Below are 15,750 nucleotides of genomic sequence, written 5' to 3' on the forward strand. Positions count from 1 at the left end.
CCCCGTCCCTACTAACATCTCGTCCCTATCTTCTGTTCTCTTTCTTGAATAATGCAATGCCCCTCCAAACTCCCGCACTAGCAAAACGGCGCCAGCCAGTAGGGCAACAAAAAGCAAGCCAAACGGAATGAAAAGCCACAACTAAACCAGACTGAGCAGGGCGCACTCGCAATTTCCTCAATTACGTGCAGCAAACAAGACTGAAAAATTTATCCAAACGCTTCAGTCGCCGTACGTGCGACCCGAAATTAAAGCGCCTGAGACTCAAAACGCCATTTAAGGGGAAATCAAAGTGTACGCAAGCCGGGAGCTGCTTCCTCCCCAAGGGAATGCATACCTTCCAGCAGCGCGGTGCACGCAACTTAATCGCCGACGCTTCGCGCGGCCGCGGCGCCACCTTCCTCCAGCTTGCGCAAGTACCTACGCCTCCGAGACCAGCGCCCGGAATCTTGGAGGCAACGGTGCGGCTCCCGCCTCTACTTTCATCCTTTTCATGCACTCCAAAACGCAGGCAGCGCGCTATAGACGCCTGTCTGGACGCCGCAGTTGGGGCACACAAGTTCACAGCCGCCCCAAATAGCAGTTGAGCTGAAAGCTGCACTGGTTGCTTCAAAAAAAAACGCACCTCGGAAGTCACCGGCTGCAGAGGGAAACCGTCCTACGGACGGACGGCCAGACTCGCTCAAAAGGCAAGCAGTGAGCTAGCGCGACGTCGCTGTGCCTCTCCCAGGCTCTCTTCGCCATCCACTCTAAATGCTAACACATCCGAGACGCCTTTCACGCACCTGACAGCACACCTTGCTTGAACACACTGCCCTTATTCAAAAGAGGAAAGTGACTCGCGTCAATCAATACACTCATTTTCTGTGGATCGCGCAAACGTTTTCCGCGACACTGACTTTGTAGGAACCGTATGTACACACCACGCATGCAATTTCAGCGTCGTCGGGCATCAAAAATTCGAGGAACAACTGACGACACACACTGGGCACAACAACAACAGCAACTTTATTTCGCAATGCCGCAAAAGTATTTATATTTGCTGCATTGGTTGGCGCAACAACAAAACACATATGCCCGTAATGAGCTGCGATGCGTTTGAATTCACGCAAGCAATTTCGAGGCTGGCTGGTTCCCTCACCGCGTGATGTAATTGTTTACAAGAAGCCGTGCAGCTAGCTATGCCGCTATTTTGTCCGCATCATCGCAGTTATGCTCCCCAGGTGTTTGGTAGCTGAATTTCATGCACAAGACGTTGTTTGCATTCGCCAGGCGTGTTTACCTGCCTGTCTGTGGCTGCGAAACGAACCGCCGACGAATGTAAATAAATCGCTTCGCCTGCGATTATGAGAGGCCGCGCGCACATAAACAAGGAAATGTGTACAGGGGTTCGTTTCGAAAGAAAGCATAATGCCTCTTTTCACCAGACCCGTTCGCAGCACGCACACACGATTGATTCATGGCGAAAGGTAGGTTGTAAACTTATGGCCGCGAAGCTGAAGCGAAAAATGTCGCGCACACACACGTGCGAAAGCCACACACGGCGGCCGCCCTGCCAAAAACGATGCTCCCTCAGATGGCTACTACTATGGCTGCAGACAGTGAGGCACGGCGCAATCAACTGCTCACCTGAGACCGCTGCAGCTTGCTGTTGTGGCATAATCCGCTCGCTTCCGCAGGCGACAACAAGTAGGCAAAGAAAAAAAAAAACCCATAGAGACAGAGAGAGAGGAACAAACGAGAACCGGAGCTCTGGTTCGCAACCAACAGCTGCCAATCCAGCATTTGGGTAGCCCTAAAAAGGGCTGTTTGACGACGACACGGAGCTGGAGTAGAGGGTGCACGCCGCACAGGGTCCCTTCTTCCTGACGCGGCGACTACCAGCGTGGCCGGCCTAGCCCCCGAAGCCGTACAAGGTGCGGCCCTGACGCTTGAGCGCGTAGACGACATCCATCGCGGTGACAGTCTTGCGTTTTGCGTGCTCCGTGTACGTGACGGCGTCCCGGATCACGTTCTCGAGGAACACTTTCAAAACGCCGCGGGTCTCCTCGTAGATCAGGCCCGAGATGCGCTTGACACCGCCTCGGCGCGCCAGACGACGGATGGCAGGCTTGGTGATGCCCTGGATGTTGTCCCGCAACACCTTGCGATGACGCTTCGCGCCTCCTTTTCCGAGCCCCTTGCCGCCTTTGCCACGACCAGACATCACGATGCAGAAAAGCGCGACCGCTCGGCTCCGATGCAAAACAGAGAATGCAGGCAGCGAGCCGCGGGGCGTTCGGTCGCGGAGCGCAGCGACGACCGCCATTGGCTGGCGCCTCGACCAATCAGGGTCCGTCTTCGCGAGCGGCGCCTCGCTAGCATCACTGAGCCCTTTCGCAGGACTCTCGCGCAACTACGACCATGGGCAAACTCCTCGCGGGCAGAGCGACTGAGCACAAGAAAAAAAAAAGAAACATTCGGCCTCATGTGCGATGCTGACGCAACAACAACAACAAACTAAAAAAAAAAAGAACCGCGCGCCTTAGAGGGGCCACAGGAGTGCAGTAACGCGATGACCACTGTGGCTGTATAACGCTGGTAGTAATCCGATCTGCATTTGCAGCTCGGTCAAGAGGATGGAAAATGAATGTTGGAGAATCCTGCTTTGTTTTCGTATTTCCTTTTTTTTGCTGCGTGTGCGCGCGTTGGAAACAAACAGGCGCTCGCTGCTTTTGTTTCTTTCATCTCGCAGCACGGTGTTTCCAGCCCTTTGGACAACCAGACGCACCGCAGAGTGCGCTGCAACGACGAACACAGCCCGAGCCTGTCACATTACAAGTTCAAACTGCGAAATCGCGCGCCTCATTAAAACACATTAATGGCAGTCGAATCGCGTGCCGCCCTTCCTCATCTCTTTTTCGCGAGTTAACTCTTCCGTTCGCTTGCGCGCCAGGATTCAAGAGGCCACCATGGGAGCGCGCGCGACGGCGCTTCGCTGTGTACTCCCCTCCTCTACCGGTCGCTAGGATGCTGAAAAGCGACCAGTTTGCCCGGCGGGCAAAATTCAAACGCTTGTATCTCGGAAAGTAATGCATGCAGGATTTCCAAATTCGGCATACGTGTAGAACACGTTTCGGACCATTTCTCTGGCTAATTTCAGTTCGCTGCACCGACTACGAGCAGTTCGAGCGCCCCTTTCCGTTTTCCGACCATTCCCCGGCTGTGGTACCGACGAGCGCTACTCGGCTCCTGCTTCTCCTTCTTGGCTGTAATCTCTCGAAGCTTTCATTTTGGCTTATCTTCTCGCGGAATTAAAAAAAAAAGCCACCACAGGCAGCGAAATATGCACACACACACACACCTACCTGACTGAGCTCAGGTCTCTGCATGCACTAGCAACGTAAAAAGGTGGCAAATAACTGCTCCTTCCCATGCGTAGCCCGAACGTTTTATGGAGCCCATGAGCGAGTGCACTGCACACGACTTTGTTACTATTAGCGAAACGTAAGGGACGCATGACACCCGTGCAACCGCGAGCACATAGTAAATATTTGCACGCCTGTCGTGCGCGCCCAACAACAGAAGAACGAAAAAAAAAATTGTGTATCTGCCACACAGATATTATTCAATACACAATTCGGCACGAGCGCAAACTGTAGGGCGAAAAGAAAGGCACCCGAACTTCTGTCGTGCCGCTTGCAGGAACATTAAGCGCATGCAACTTGTCTTCCTCGCGCGTCCACACGTTGCAGTGTGGTCGAGCGCGGAGCTTCGTTTCTGTCTGCGCTCATTTCCTATAGCTATGATGCCCGCAGAGAAGTAGAGGAAGTTGCGCGCCCCGCACAGGGCTGTTAATACGCTTATCGCTACACTTTCTACCTCCGTCCCATTAAACTCAAACGCCGCGGCTGGCTTTTTTTTTTTTTCTTTCTGCCTTTAAACACAACAAACATTCACCACCTGCTGGAGGTTTGCATGGCGCTGAAGCCGACAAGGAATTTAGCACCTTGGGCCACCTCACAGTTTACTGCTGGGCTTCGTTACAAATTTTATTTTTGTCACCTATTTCAGGATCCCTATGCAACAGACGTTGCCGAAAAAATCACTCGCGGTCGACTCCCCAACGTCCGCAAGGGGTTTTGCGCAAGTTCAGTCAACCCATTGCACTGTGCATACATTTCAGGACTCAGTAGTGTGTTGTGAACGCGTCTGAACCGAATAGCATTTCTAAGGCTTTCTTCCTTTCTTTTTTTTTTCTTTCCCCCCTGCAGCTAAAGTGTACTGTAGGCCACTTTAAGCCCACGCGTTATGGGAAACAGAGCTGAACTCAAGCAAGAAATAAAACGCAGTAACAAGACGGCCACACCGCAGCGCTGAAAGAATACGCGACTGCCGCACAACAAACAGCTGGTGGGGCCCTATAGAGGGAACCTATTCACGTGCACAGCAGTCAAAACGAGAGATGCCTTGGTATTTAAAACCACTTCAGGCTGCCACGCGAGGGGAATAAGAAATAAATAAATAAATATTATACACACATCACGCTCATAGAGAGGAAAAACAGGACCGGTGCATCGCTGCCTGCAGGCAGGCTCGCCAATGCAAACACTTTGGTTGGCTCTGATAAGAGCCGTTGAGGTGAGGGCCGGCAGCAGGCGCAATGTGCCACCCTACTTGGAGCTGGTGTACTTGGTGACAGCCTTGGTGCCTTCAGACACGGCGTGCTTGGCCAGTTCGCCAGGCAGCAGAAGACGCACCGCGGTCTGGATCTCCCGGCTGGTGATGGTCGAGCGCTTGTTGTAGTGGGCCAGGCGGGAAGACTCGGCCGCGATGCGCTCGAAGATGTCGTTCACGAAGCTGTTCATGATGGACATGGCCTTGCTGGAAACTCCAGTGTCTGGATGCACCTGCTTCAGCACCTTATAAATGTAGATGGAGAAGCTCTCCTTCCTGCGGCGCTTCTTCTTCTTCTTGTCCGTAGCGCGCACATTCTTCTGAGCCTTTCCGGCCTTCTTCACGGCCTTCCCAGAGGGCTGAGGCGGCATGTTGACAGCGACGTCGACGCTCGGCAACACGGACGGTGTCGAAAGAACGCGCGCCAAGGGGCGCGCGGCGCTTTTATACTGGCACGGTGGTGTTCAAGCGACCCGAGCCAGGCCGCCGCGCGATTGGTCGACGCAGCGATAGCTCCGCCCCAATCCGCGTCGGGCTCGCGGCGCGGGGAGAGAGCGCGGTATTCGTTTCGTTTCTATCCAACGTGCTCGCACGCAGTGGTCGTCGCTGATTCTCCTGCTTCTCGAGCGTACTACAACAACAGTCACCATGTCCGGCCGCGGCAAAGGAGGCAAAGCCAAGGGCAAGAGCAAGACCCGCTCCAGCCGCGCGGGACTCCAGTTCCCCGTTGGCCGAATCCACCGTCTCCTGCGCAAGGGCAACTACGCGGAGCGCGTCGGAGCCGGCGCCCCGGTCTACCTGGCCGCCGTCCTGGAATACCTGGCTGCCGAGGTGCTCGAGTTGGCGGGTAATGCTGCTCGCGATAACAAGAAGACGAGAATCATTCCTCGCCACCTGCAACTGGCCATCCGAAACGACGAGGAGCTCAACAAGCTGCTCTCGGGAGTGACCATTGCCCAGGGTGGCGTCCTGCCCAACATCCAGGCCGTGCTGCTCCCCAAGAAGACCGAGAAGAAGGCGTGAGCGGTCCTCTGCACGTCTATGGAGGCGCGCCCGCCGCAGCGATAGCTCGCACCTAACGGTCCTTATCAGGACCAACCAAGTGCCTGCCACGGCGGGGCCTCGCTCTGCGATCCCTTTGCTCTGGACCACTGCGTCCCTCTCATGCTGCTTTCGTTTACTGCCCGTTGGGCGTCACTGACACTACTCGACCACATGCGGCCGCGCACACAGGTTCGCTGTCCTTTCTTTTTTTTTTCTTTTTTTTTTCAGCCCGCTACAGGCCAGTACAGCGCACCGAGAGCAATGTTATTAATGGACTACACGAGAAAAGCGCGTCTCGTGGTTTCCTTCCAGTGGGCTGGGCTTGGGAATATCACCAAACGGCATGATTGGCATGTCGCAAGGGATCGTTTAAAGGAAAAGTAATAAACAGCCCAGCGACGAGGCACAAGACAGAATAAAGATGGACAAGCGCTTGTCCGTCGTCGCTGCGCCGTTTTGTTTTTTTTTTTTAATTCTTCAATATGCACCAATTCGCTCAGTTTTTGTTTTTCTGCTGTGTAGTTTCAAGGAGCTGCTGCATTTACTTGTGCGGACAGCAGTTCTTATTTTTCTTCTTCTTCTTGTTTTTCGACTGCATCCCATTCGGTGCGCGCGAGTTGTTATCGGCACAAAAAAAAAATAAAAAATAACTAACCTGCGGGAAGCCGCCGGGGTGTAAAAGTGCAGGCGAGTTCAGTACAAGGGCAGTGCGGAATCACTTTCAACACACTCACCCATTTCGCAGGAACAGACAGTCAGAGTAAAAAAAAGAGAGAGAGGTACCGGGGTCCTGAGCTCGTGTTCGTCTCGACCGTGCGCCCGTGGCCAACGCAAACGTTTGGGTGGTCCTGAGAAGGACCGTTGTGGAGCGTTGCTGCTGCTGCTGCTGTGGCGGCGCCTCGAATACGCTTTTAGGCGCGCTCGCCACGGATGCGCCTCGCCAGCTGGATGTCCTTCGGCATGATGGTGACGCGCTTGGCGTGGATCGCGCACAGGTTGGTGTCCTCGAAGAGACCGACAAGGTATGCCTCGCTGGCCTCCTGAAGTGCCATGACGGCCGAGCTCTGGAAGCGCAGGTCGGTCTTGAAGTCCTGAGCGATTTCTCTCACCAGGCGCTGGAAGGGCAGCTTGCGGATGAGAAGTTCGGTCGATTTTTGGTATCGGCGAATTTCACGAAGTGCCACGGTGCCAGGCCTGTAACGGTGAGGCTTCTTCACTCCCCCGGTAGCTGGCGCACTCTTGCGAGCAGCCTTTGTGGCCAGCTGCTTACGGGGGGCCTTGCCGCCAGTGCTCTTGCGCGCGGTTTGCTTGGTACGGGCCATGGTGACGAGCGCGGACGCTGGAAACGGGAGACTGCCTCCGGAGACGGACGGAGATCGACTGCGCCGCGCGGCGGTGCTGCTCCGCAGCGCCCCCCCCCCCTCTCTCCCACCTGATTGGTCGCCTGACGGACCGATGGCTACCCTCCGCTCAGCGGCACCCAGAATGCTGGAAACCGCCCGGTTTCGAGCGCGCGTCGGTTTCGCGCGTGGCAAACGTGACGCAAGTGGGTGTGGAACCGGGGTCTAGCACAAGATTACGCTGCGCCTGTCCTTTAGGTTTGCCGCAAAAGCAAAAGCAAGCCTCTGGAAGGAGGCGGGCGTCCGCGGCAGCGTCCACTTTGACACCACAGCAGCACGGTGCCGACGCGGTTGCGGCTGGTTCCGTGTGGCGTTGGCGCACTGCAACGAGCCTCCCCGCTTGCCGGGGGCGCGGTGTTGAAGGAACGCAACGACAGCTTGTAGAAATACGTCTGCACTTTGCGCACACCAAATGAGGGGCGAAATAACTGAATAGCGCGCTAGCCAGAAACAGCGGCGCAATGACCGCTTGGATGCACGGAACATGTACTGCCAGACACATGATCAGCTGATTTTGTGAACTGCAAAAACAAAAACAAAAAAAAAGGAAGGGAGAGTCAAGGTCTCCTACCAAAGAGGTTGATTCGTAGACGGCTGCTCGCTGTGCAGTCAGTAGGGCTTCTCGTTTGCGTTCCGTTGTTATTGAGTTATTAGTACCATGTTGGCAACATCGTGTCAGCACGGAATAAAACGGTCTGTTTTCTCTGCCTAGATGTAAAGCATTCATAAGCTCTCCCCCCAATGAGAAAATGCCTGTGCGACACCAAGCGTACCTCATGAATCCATCACAAGCTGTTGAATATCGCGCCACTCTTCCCGGTGATACGATACGAGGTCGGCATTTCTTCCTGGAAAGCGGCATCACGACTACGTCCCGTTCCGTTCCGTTGCAAGCAAGCCTTTACGACAAATTATTCCAATGACCGGCGCAGCTCGCAGCACTAATGATGCTGCCATGGCACACTTCTTGCTGCACCACCTTTGTTGAGCTTAATGCGAACTGAACTGTGTCGTCAACCAACTTGTTCGACGGGACAGCGGCGCAACTCGCAGCCAGACACCTGAACAGCGCAAAGCAGCCCACAGGGTACACAGCAGGTAGATCGACGCACCTCGGCAAAGCTGTAAGGGTTGAAGAGAGAAGCGCTTGGGCGCAGAACGCAATAATACATGCAACTCAAAGGAAGCGCAACAAGAGAGACGGCAGATTTAGACATATTGACAAACCCACCCCTTAGGGCATGAATGCCACCTCAGAGTGCGTCGTCGCTTCCAAGGAGGTTCGATGGGTGCACTGTGCAGTCGACAGATCAGTTCGCTTCAAATTTCAAGCTGCACCAGCCAAAACGAGTTCCCAGTTATCGTTATTGAGCACGAAAAATCGCCTGGAGAGCAGCGCGCGCATAGGGCTGTCTCTGTACACATTGCGTGTGTGTGTCTACCAGCCAAGGAACACTCGCCGACTAACCCGCGTTACTTACAAGTTACTTACTGAAGATGATTCAATGCATCCACAAAACACACACAAAAAAAGGCGAGCAGAACGAGAACCCACTTCTGATGGATGCGGTTATTTACTTCCCTCAAGTTTCCAGAGTTTCCAGTGTTCCCACATCCGCAGCTCATGCACCTCCGAATTTCCTGTAGTTTAAATCCATTAAATGTTTGCACTCTCTTCTTGCAGATAAAAAGGTGCGGAATTGAGAAAACAGTTTGCCCTGCGCAAAGTTGGCAAACCATAGCGAGACACATACCATGACGTACGATTGCACGGAAGGAAAGAGCCGCGAACACTGCGTGGAAAGCGTGCATCATGCCTAACATTTCCCATGCATCTCCAGGCAGTATTCTTCCAGTAACAGGTGGCCAAAGTTAGCAAAAACAGTAGAGCACGCATTGAAGGCACCCCCACCCCTCCGTGATTGAGGTGCATTTCCTGCGGTCGCTTTATAAGCGAACAGAAGCCCATCCATGGATTTTATTTAGGTCACCGGGCAGTGTAATGAGGAAAAACATTTTATTTCGTTCGTCCCTTGCATTTTTCTTTTTCTTCCAGAACCCCGGAGAATGGCACTGCGCGACGCCGCCCAACACTGTTAACAACACATAGTTTCTTGCCACTGGCTACAACTCGAAGTGAACGGGTTTCGGCACCAAAACTTTTGTTGTACTCCGGACGCCGAACGACGAGCAGCTAGCTTCGCTGACTGCTCGGGCGTTCCGAGAGATGTGTAGTTGCTTGCATTTGATTCTTGTATTTAACGCGTAAAATAAATTCAACGAGTTAAGTTTCAACGACTGGATCAAGTCTGATCATTTGTGATTAGGCTAACGAATAGCGGCAGCTACGCATAGTTACAACAAAACATTCTTTGGATAGTAGTGCGCCCCGTCCCTACTAACATCTCGTCCCTATCTTCTGTTCTCTTTCTTGAATAATGCAATGCCCCTCCAAACTCCCGCACTAGCAAAACGGCGCCAGCCAGTAGGGCAACAAAAAGCAAGCCAAACGGAATGAAAAGCCACAACTAAACCAGACTGAGCAGGGCGCACTCGCAATTTCCTCAATTACGTGCAGCAAACAAGACTGAAAAATTTATCCAAACGCTTCAGTCGCCGTACGTGCGACCCGAAATTAAAGCGCCTGAGACTCAAAACGCCATTTAAGGGGAAATCAAAGTGTACGCAAGCCGGGAGCTGCTTCCTCCCCAAGGGAATGCATACCTTCCAGCAGCGCGGTGCACGCAACTTAATCGCCGACGCTTCGCGCGGCCGCGGCGCCACCTTCCTCCAGCTTGCGCAAGTACCTACGCCTCCGAGACCAGCGCCCGGAATCTTGGAGGCAACGGTGCGGCTCCCGCCTCTACTTTCATCCTTTTCATGCACTCCAAAACGCAGGCAGCGCGCTATAGACGCCTGTCTGGACGCCGCAGTTGGGGCACACAAGTTCACAGCCGCCCCAAATAGCAGTTGAGCTGAAAGCTGCACTGGTTGCTTCAAAAAAAAACGCACCTCGGAAGTCACCGGCTGCAGAGGGAAACCGTCCTACGGACGGACGGCCAGACTCGCTCAAAAGGCAAGCAGTGAGCTAGCGCGACGTCGCTGTGCCTCTCCCAGGCTCTCTTCGCCATCCACTCTAAATGCTAACACATCCGAGACGCCTTTCACGCACCTGACAGCACACCTTGCTTGAACACACTGCCCTTATTCAAAAGAGGAAAGTGACTCGCGTCAATCAATACACTCATTTTCTGTGGATCGCGCAAACGTTTTCCGCGACACTGACTTTGTAGGAACCGTATGTACACACCACGCATGCAATTTCAGCGTCGTCGGGCATCAAAAATTCGAGGAACAACTGACGACACACACTGGGCACAACAACAACAGCAACTTTATTTCGCAATGCCGCAAAAGTATTTATATTTGCTGCATTGGTTGGCGCAACAACAAAACACATATGCCCGTAATGAGCTGCGATGCGTTTGAATTCACGCAAGCAATTTCGAGGCTGGCTGGTTCCCTCACCGCGTGATGTAATTGTTTACAAGAAGCCGTGCAGCTAGCTATGCCGCTATTTTGTCCGCATCATCGCAGTTATGCTCCCCAGGTGTTTGGTAGCTGAATTTCATGCACAAGACGTTGTTTGCATTCGCCAGGCGTGTTTACCTGCCTGTCTGTGGCTGCGAAACGAACCGCCGACGAATGTAAATAAATCGCTTCGCCTGCGATTATGAGAGGCCGCGCGCACATAAACAAGGAAATGTGTACAGGGGTTCGTTTCGAAAGAAAGCATAATGCCTCTTTTCACCAGACCCGTTCGCAGCACGCACACACGATTGATTCATGGCGAAAGGTAGGTTGTAAACTTATGGCCGCGAAGCTGAAGCGAAAAATGTCGCGCACACACACGTGCGAAAGCCACACACGGCGGCCGCCCTGCCAAAAACGATGCTCCCTCAGATGGCTACTACTATGGCTGCAGACAGTGAGGCACGGCGCAATCAACTGCTCACCTGAGACCGCTGCAGCTTGCTGTTGTGGCATAATCCGCTCGCTTCCGCAGGCGACAACAAGTAGGCAAAGAAAAAAAAAAACCCATAGAGACAGAGAGAGAGGAACAAACGAGAACCGGAGCTCTGGTTCGCAACCAACAGCTGCCAATCCAGCATTTGGGTAGCCCTAAAAAGGGCTGTTTGACGACGACACGGAGCTGGAGTAGAGGGTGCACGCCGCACAGGGTCCCTTCTTCCTGACGCGGCGACTACCAGCGTGGCCGGCCTAGCCCCCGAAGCCGTACAAGGTGCGGCCCTGACGCTTGAGCGCGTAGACGACATCCATCGCGGTGACAGTCTTGCGTTTTGCGTGCTCCGTGTACGTGACGGCGTCCCGGATCACGTTCTCGAGGAACACTTTCAAAACGCCGCGGGTCTCCTCGTAGATCAGGCCCGAGATGCGCTTGACACCGCCTCGGCGCGCCAGACGACGGATGGCAGGCTTGGTGATGCCCTGGATGTTGTCCCGCAACACCTTGCGATGACGCTTCGCGCCTCCTTTTCCGAGCCCCTTGCCGCCTTTGCCACGACCAGACATCACGATGCAGAAAAGCGCGACCGCTCGGCTCCGATGCAAAACAGAGAATGCAGGCAGCGAGCCGCGGGGCGTTCGGTCGCGGAGCGCAGCGACGACCGCCATTGGCTGGCGCCTCGACCAATCAGGGTCCGTCTTCGCGAGCGGCGCCTCGCTAGCATCACTGAGCCCTTTCGCAGGACTCTCGCGCAACTACGACCATGGGCAAACTCCTCGCGGGCAGAGCGACTGAGCACAAGAAAAAAAAAAGAAACATTCGGCCTCATGTGCGATGCTGACGCAACAACAACAACAAACTAAAAAAAAAAAGAACCGCGCGCCTTAGAGGGGCCACAGGAGTGCAGTAACACGATGACCACTGTGGCTGTATAACGCTGGTAGTAATCCGATCTGCATTTGCAGCTCGGTCAAGAGGATGGAAAATGAATGTTGGAGAATCCTGCTTTGTTTTCGTATTTCCTTTTTTTTGCTGCGTGTGCGCGCGTTGGAAACAAACAGGCGCTCGCTGCTTTTGTTTCTTTCATCTCGCAGCACGGTGTTTCCAGCCCTTTGGACAACCAGACGCACCGCAGAGTGCGCTGCAACGACGAACACAGCCCGAGCCTGTCACATTACAAGTTCAAACTGCGAAATCGCGCGCCTCATTAAAACACATTAATGGCAGTCGAATCGCGTGCCGCCCTTCCTCATCTCTTTTTCGCGAGTTAACTCTTCCGTTCGCTTGCGCGCCAGGATTCAAGAGGCCACCATGGGAGCGCGCGCGACGGCGCTTCGCTGTGTACTCCCCTCCTCTACCGGTCGCTAGGATGCTGAAAAGCGACCAGTTTGCCCGGCGGGCAAAATTCAAACGCTTGTATCTCGGAAAGTAATGCATGCAGGATTTCCAAATTCGGCATACGTGTAGAACACGTTTCGGACCATTTCTCTGGCTAATTTCAGTTCGCTGCACCGACTACGAGCAGTTCGAGCGCCCCTTTCCGTTTTCCGACCATTCCCCGGCTGTGGTACCGACGAGCGCTACTCGGCTCCTGCTTCTCCTTCTTGGCTGTAATCTCTCGAAGCTTTCATTTTGGCTTATCTTCTCGCGGAATTAAAAAAAAAAGCCACCACAGGCAGCGAAATATGCACACACACACACACACCTACCTGACTGAGCTCAGGTCTCTGCATGCACTAGCAACGTAAAAAGGTGGCAAATAACTGCTCCTTCCCATGCGTAGCCCGAACGTTTTATGGAGCCCATGAGCGAGTGCACTGCACACGACTTTGTTACTATTAGCGAAACGTAAGGGACGCATGACACCCGTGCAACCGCGAGCACATAGTAAATATTTGCACGCCTGTCGTGCGCGCCCAACAACAGAAGAACGAAAAAAAAAATTGTGTATCTGCCACACAGATATTATTCAATACACAATTCGGCACGAGCGCAAACTGTAGGGCGAAAAGAAAGGCACCCGAACTTCTGTCGTGCCGCTTGCAGGAACATTAAGCGCATGCAACTTGTCTTCCTCGCGCGTCCACACGTTGCAGTGTGGTCGAGCGCGGAGCTTCGTTTCTGTCTGCGCTCATTTCCTATAGCTATGATGCCCGCAGAGAAGTAGAGGAAGTTGCGCGCCCCGCACAGGGCTGTTAATACGCTTATCGCTACACTTTCTACCTCCGTCCCATTAAACTCAAACGCCGCGGCTGGCTTTTTTTTTTCTTTCTGCCTTTAAACACAACAAACATTCACCACCTGCTGGAGGTTTGCATGGCGCTGAAGCCGACAAGGAATTTAGCACCTTGGGCCACCTCACAGTTTACTGCTGGGCTTCGTTACAAATTTTATTTTTGTCACCTATTTCAGGATCCCTATGCAACAGACGTTGCCGAAAAAATCACTCGCGGTCGACTCCCCAACGTCCGCAAGGGGTTTTGCGCAAGTTCAGTCAACCCATTGCACTGTGCATACATTTCAGGACTCAGTAGTGTGTTGTGAACGCGTCTGAACCGAATAGCATTTCTAAGGCTTTCTTCCTTTCTTTTTTTTTTCTTTCCCCCCTGCAGCTAAAGTGTACTGTAGGCCACTTTAAGCCCACGCGTTATGGGAAACAGAGCTGAACTCAAGCAAGAAATAAAACGCAGTAACAAGACGGCCACACCGCAGCGCTGAAAGAATACGCGACTGCCGCACAACAAACAGCTGGTGGGGCCCTATAGAGGGAACCTATTCACGTGCACAGCAGTCAAAACGAGAGATGCCTTGGTATTTAAAACCACTTCAGGCTGCCACGCGAGGGGAATAAGAAATAAATAAATAAATATTATACACACATCACGCTCATAGAGAGGAAAAACAGGACCGGTGCATCGCTGCCTGCAGGCAGGCTCGCCAATGCAAACACTTTGGTTGGCTCTGATAAGAGCCGTTGAGGTGAGGGCCGGCAGCAGGCGCAATGTGCCACCCTACTTGGAGCTGGTGTACTTGGTGACAGCCTTGGTGCCTTCAGACACGGCGTGCTTGGCCAGTTCGCCAGGCAGCAGAAGACGCACCGCGGTCTGGATCTCCCGGCTGGTGATGGTCGAGCGCTTGTTGTAGTGGGCCAGGCGGGAAGACTCGGCCGCGATGCGCTCGAAGATGTCGTTCACGAAGCTGTTCATGATGGACATGGCCTTGCTGGAAACTCCAGTGTCTGGATGCACCTGCTTCAGCACCTTATAAATGTAGATGGAGAAGCTCTCCTTCCTGCGGCGCTTCTTCTTCTTCTTGTCCGTAGCGCGCACATTCTTCTGAGCCTTTCCGGCCTTCTTCACGGCCTTCCCAGAGGGCTGAGGCGGCATGTTGACAGCGACGTCGACGCTCGGCAACACGGACGGTGTCGAAAGAACGCGCGCCAAGGGGCGCGCGGCGCTTTTATACTGGCACGGTGGTGTTCAAGCGACCCGAGCCAGGCCGCCGCGCGATTGGTCGACGCAGCGATAGCTCCGCCCCAATCCGCGTCGGGCTCGCGGCGCGGGGAGAGAGCGCGGTATTCGTTTCGTTTCTATCCAACGTGCTCGCACGCAGTGGTCGTCGCTGATTCTCCTGCTTCTCGAGCGTACTACAACAACAGTCACCATGTCCGGCCGCGGCAAAGGAGGCAAAGCCAAGGGCAAGAGCAAGACCCGCTCCAGCCGCGCGGGACTCCAGTTCCCCGTTGGCCGAATCCACCGTCTCCTGCGCAAGGGCAACTACGCGGAGCGCGTCGGAGCCGGCGCCCCGGTCTACCTGGCCGCCGTCCTGGAATACCTGGCTGCCGAGGTGCTCGAGTTGGCGGGTAATGCTGCTCGCGATAACAAGAAGACGAGAATCATTCCTCGCCACCTGCAACTGGCCATCCGAAACGACGAGGAGCTCAACAAGCTGCTCTCGGGAGTGACCATTGCCCAGGGTGGCGTCCTGCCCAACATCCAGGCCGTGCTGCTCCCCAAGAAGACCGAGAAGAAGGCGTGAGCGGCCCTCTGCACGTCTATGGAGGCGCGCCCGCCGCAGCGATAGCTCGCACCTAACGGTCCTTATCAGGACCAACCAAGTGCCTGCCACGGCGGGGCCTCGCTCTGCGATCCCTTTGCTCTGGACCACTGCGTCCCTCTCATGCTGCTTTCGTTTACTGCCCGTTGGGCGTCACTGACACTACTCGACCACATGCGGCCGCGCACACAGGTTCGCTGTCCTTTCTTTTTTTTTTCTTTTTTTTTTCAGCCCGCTACAGGCCAGTACAGCGCACCGAGAGCAATGTTATTAATGGACTACACGAGAAAAGCGCGTCTCGTGGTTTCCTTCCAGTGGGCTGGGCTTGGGAATATCACCAAACGGCATGATTGGCATGTCGCAAGGGATCGTTTAAAGGAAAAGTAATAAACAGCCCAGCGACGAGGCACAAGACAGAATAAAGATGGACAAGCGCTTGTCCGTCGTCGCTGCGCCGTTTTGTTTTTTTTTTTTAATTCTTCAATATGCACCAATTCGCTCAGTTTTTGTTTTTCTGCTGTGTAGTTTCAAGGAGCTGCTGCATTTACTTGTGCGGACAGCAGTTCT

The 15,750-nt window shown here is 54.0% G+C and overlaps 7 protein-coding genes across 7 annotated transcripts; 2 read left to right on the forward strand and 5 right to left on the reverse strand.

Moving 5' to 3' along the window:
• Positions 1–1,894: 1,894 nt before the first annotated feature.
• LOC149337947 (histone H4) lies at positions 1,895–2,206 on the reverse strand. Its single transcript, XM_089550171.1, has one exon. It carries the CDS (start codon positions 2,204–2,206, stop codon positions 1,895–1,897), a length of 312 nt encoding a protein of 103 aa, XP_089406297.1.
• Positions 2,207–4,652: 2,446 nt separating this feature from the next.
• On the reverse strand, positions 4,653–5,027 carry LOC149337948 (histone H2B-like). Its single transcript, XM_089550172.1, has one exon. The coding sequence runs from the start codon at positions 5,025–5,027 to the stop codon at positions 4,653–4,655; it is 375 nt and encodes a 124-aa protein (XP_089406298.1).
• Positions 5,028–5,304: 277 nt separating this feature from the next.
• LOC149337949 (histone H2A-like) lies at positions 5,305–5,679 on the forward strand. The gene has a single exon (XM_089550173.1). It carries the CDS (start codon positions 5,305–5,307, stop codon positions 5,677–5,679), a length of 375 nt encoding a protein of 124 aa, XP_089406299.1.
• Positions 5,680–6,611: 932 nt separating this feature from the next.
• On the reverse strand, positions 6,612–7,022 carry LOC149337950 (histone H3). Its single transcript, XM_089550174.1, has one exon. The coding sequence runs from the start codon at positions 7,020–7,022 to the stop codon at positions 6,612–6,614; it is 411 nt and encodes a 136-aa protein (XP_089406300.1).
• Positions 7,023–11,381: 4,359 nt separating this feature from the next.
• Positions 11,382–11,693, reverse strand: LOC149337951 (histone H4). Its single transcript, XM_089550175.1, has one exon. It carries the CDS (start codon positions 11,691–11,693, stop codon positions 11,382–11,384), a length of 312 nt encoding a protein of 103 aa, XP_089406301.1.
• A 2,445-nt stretch (positions 11,694–14,138) lies between these two features.
• Positions 14,139–14,513, reverse strand: LOC149337952 (histone H2B-like). Its single transcript, XM_089550176.1, has one exon. It carries the CDS (start codon positions 14,511–14,513, stop codon positions 14,139–14,141), a length of 375 nt encoding a protein of 124 aa, XP_089406302.1.
• Positions 14,514–14,790: 277 nt separating this feature from the next.
• LOC149337953 (histone H2A-like) lies at positions 14,791–15,165 on the forward strand. Its single transcript, XM_089550177.1, has one exon. It carries the CDS (start codon positions 14,791–14,793, stop codon positions 15,163–15,165), a length of 375 nt encoding a protein of 124 aa, XP_089406303.1.
• The last annotated feature ends 585 nt before the right edge of the window (positions 15,166–15,750 follow it).

This window comes from Amblyomma mixtum, chromosome 6, assembly GCF_055824585.1.
Source record: "Amblyomma mixtum isolate Tamu chromosome 6, ASM5582458v1, whole genome shotgun sequence".
Taxonomy (NCBI): Eukaryota; Metazoa; Arthropoda; class Arachnida; order Ixodida; family Ixodidae; genus Amblyomma; species Amblyomma mixtum.

Bases quoted from the DNA above. Each gene is read 5' to 3' on its own strand.
- LOC149337947 (XM_089550171.1), bottom strand. From the start codon at position 2,206: ATGTCTGGTCGTGGCAAAGGCGGCAAGGGGCTCGGAAAAGGAGGCGCG.
- LOC149337948 (XM_089550172.1), bottom strand. From the start codon at position 5,027: ATGCCGCCTCAGCCCTCTGGGAAGGCCGTGAAGAAGGCCGGAAAGGCT.
- LOC149337949 (XM_089550173.1), top strand. From the start codon at position 5,305: ATGTCCGGCCGCGGCAAAGGAGGCAAAGCCAAGGGCAAGAGCAAGACC.
- LOC149337950 (XM_089550174.1), bottom strand. From the start codon at position 7,022: ATGGCCCGTACCAAGCAAACCGCGCGCAAGAGCACTGGCGGCAAGGCC.
- LOC149337951 (XM_089550175.1), bottom strand. From the start codon at position 11,693: ATGTCTGGTCGTGGCAAAGGCGGCAAGGGGCTCGGAAAAGGAGGCGCG.
- LOC149337952 (XM_089550176.1), bottom strand. From the start codon at position 14,513: ATGCCGCCTCAGCCCTCTGGGAAGGCCGTGAAGAAGGCCGGAAAGGCT.
- LOC149337953 (XM_089550177.1), top strand. From the start codon at position 14,791: ATGTCCGGCCGCGGCAAAGGAGGCAAAGCCAAGGGCAAGAGCAAGACC.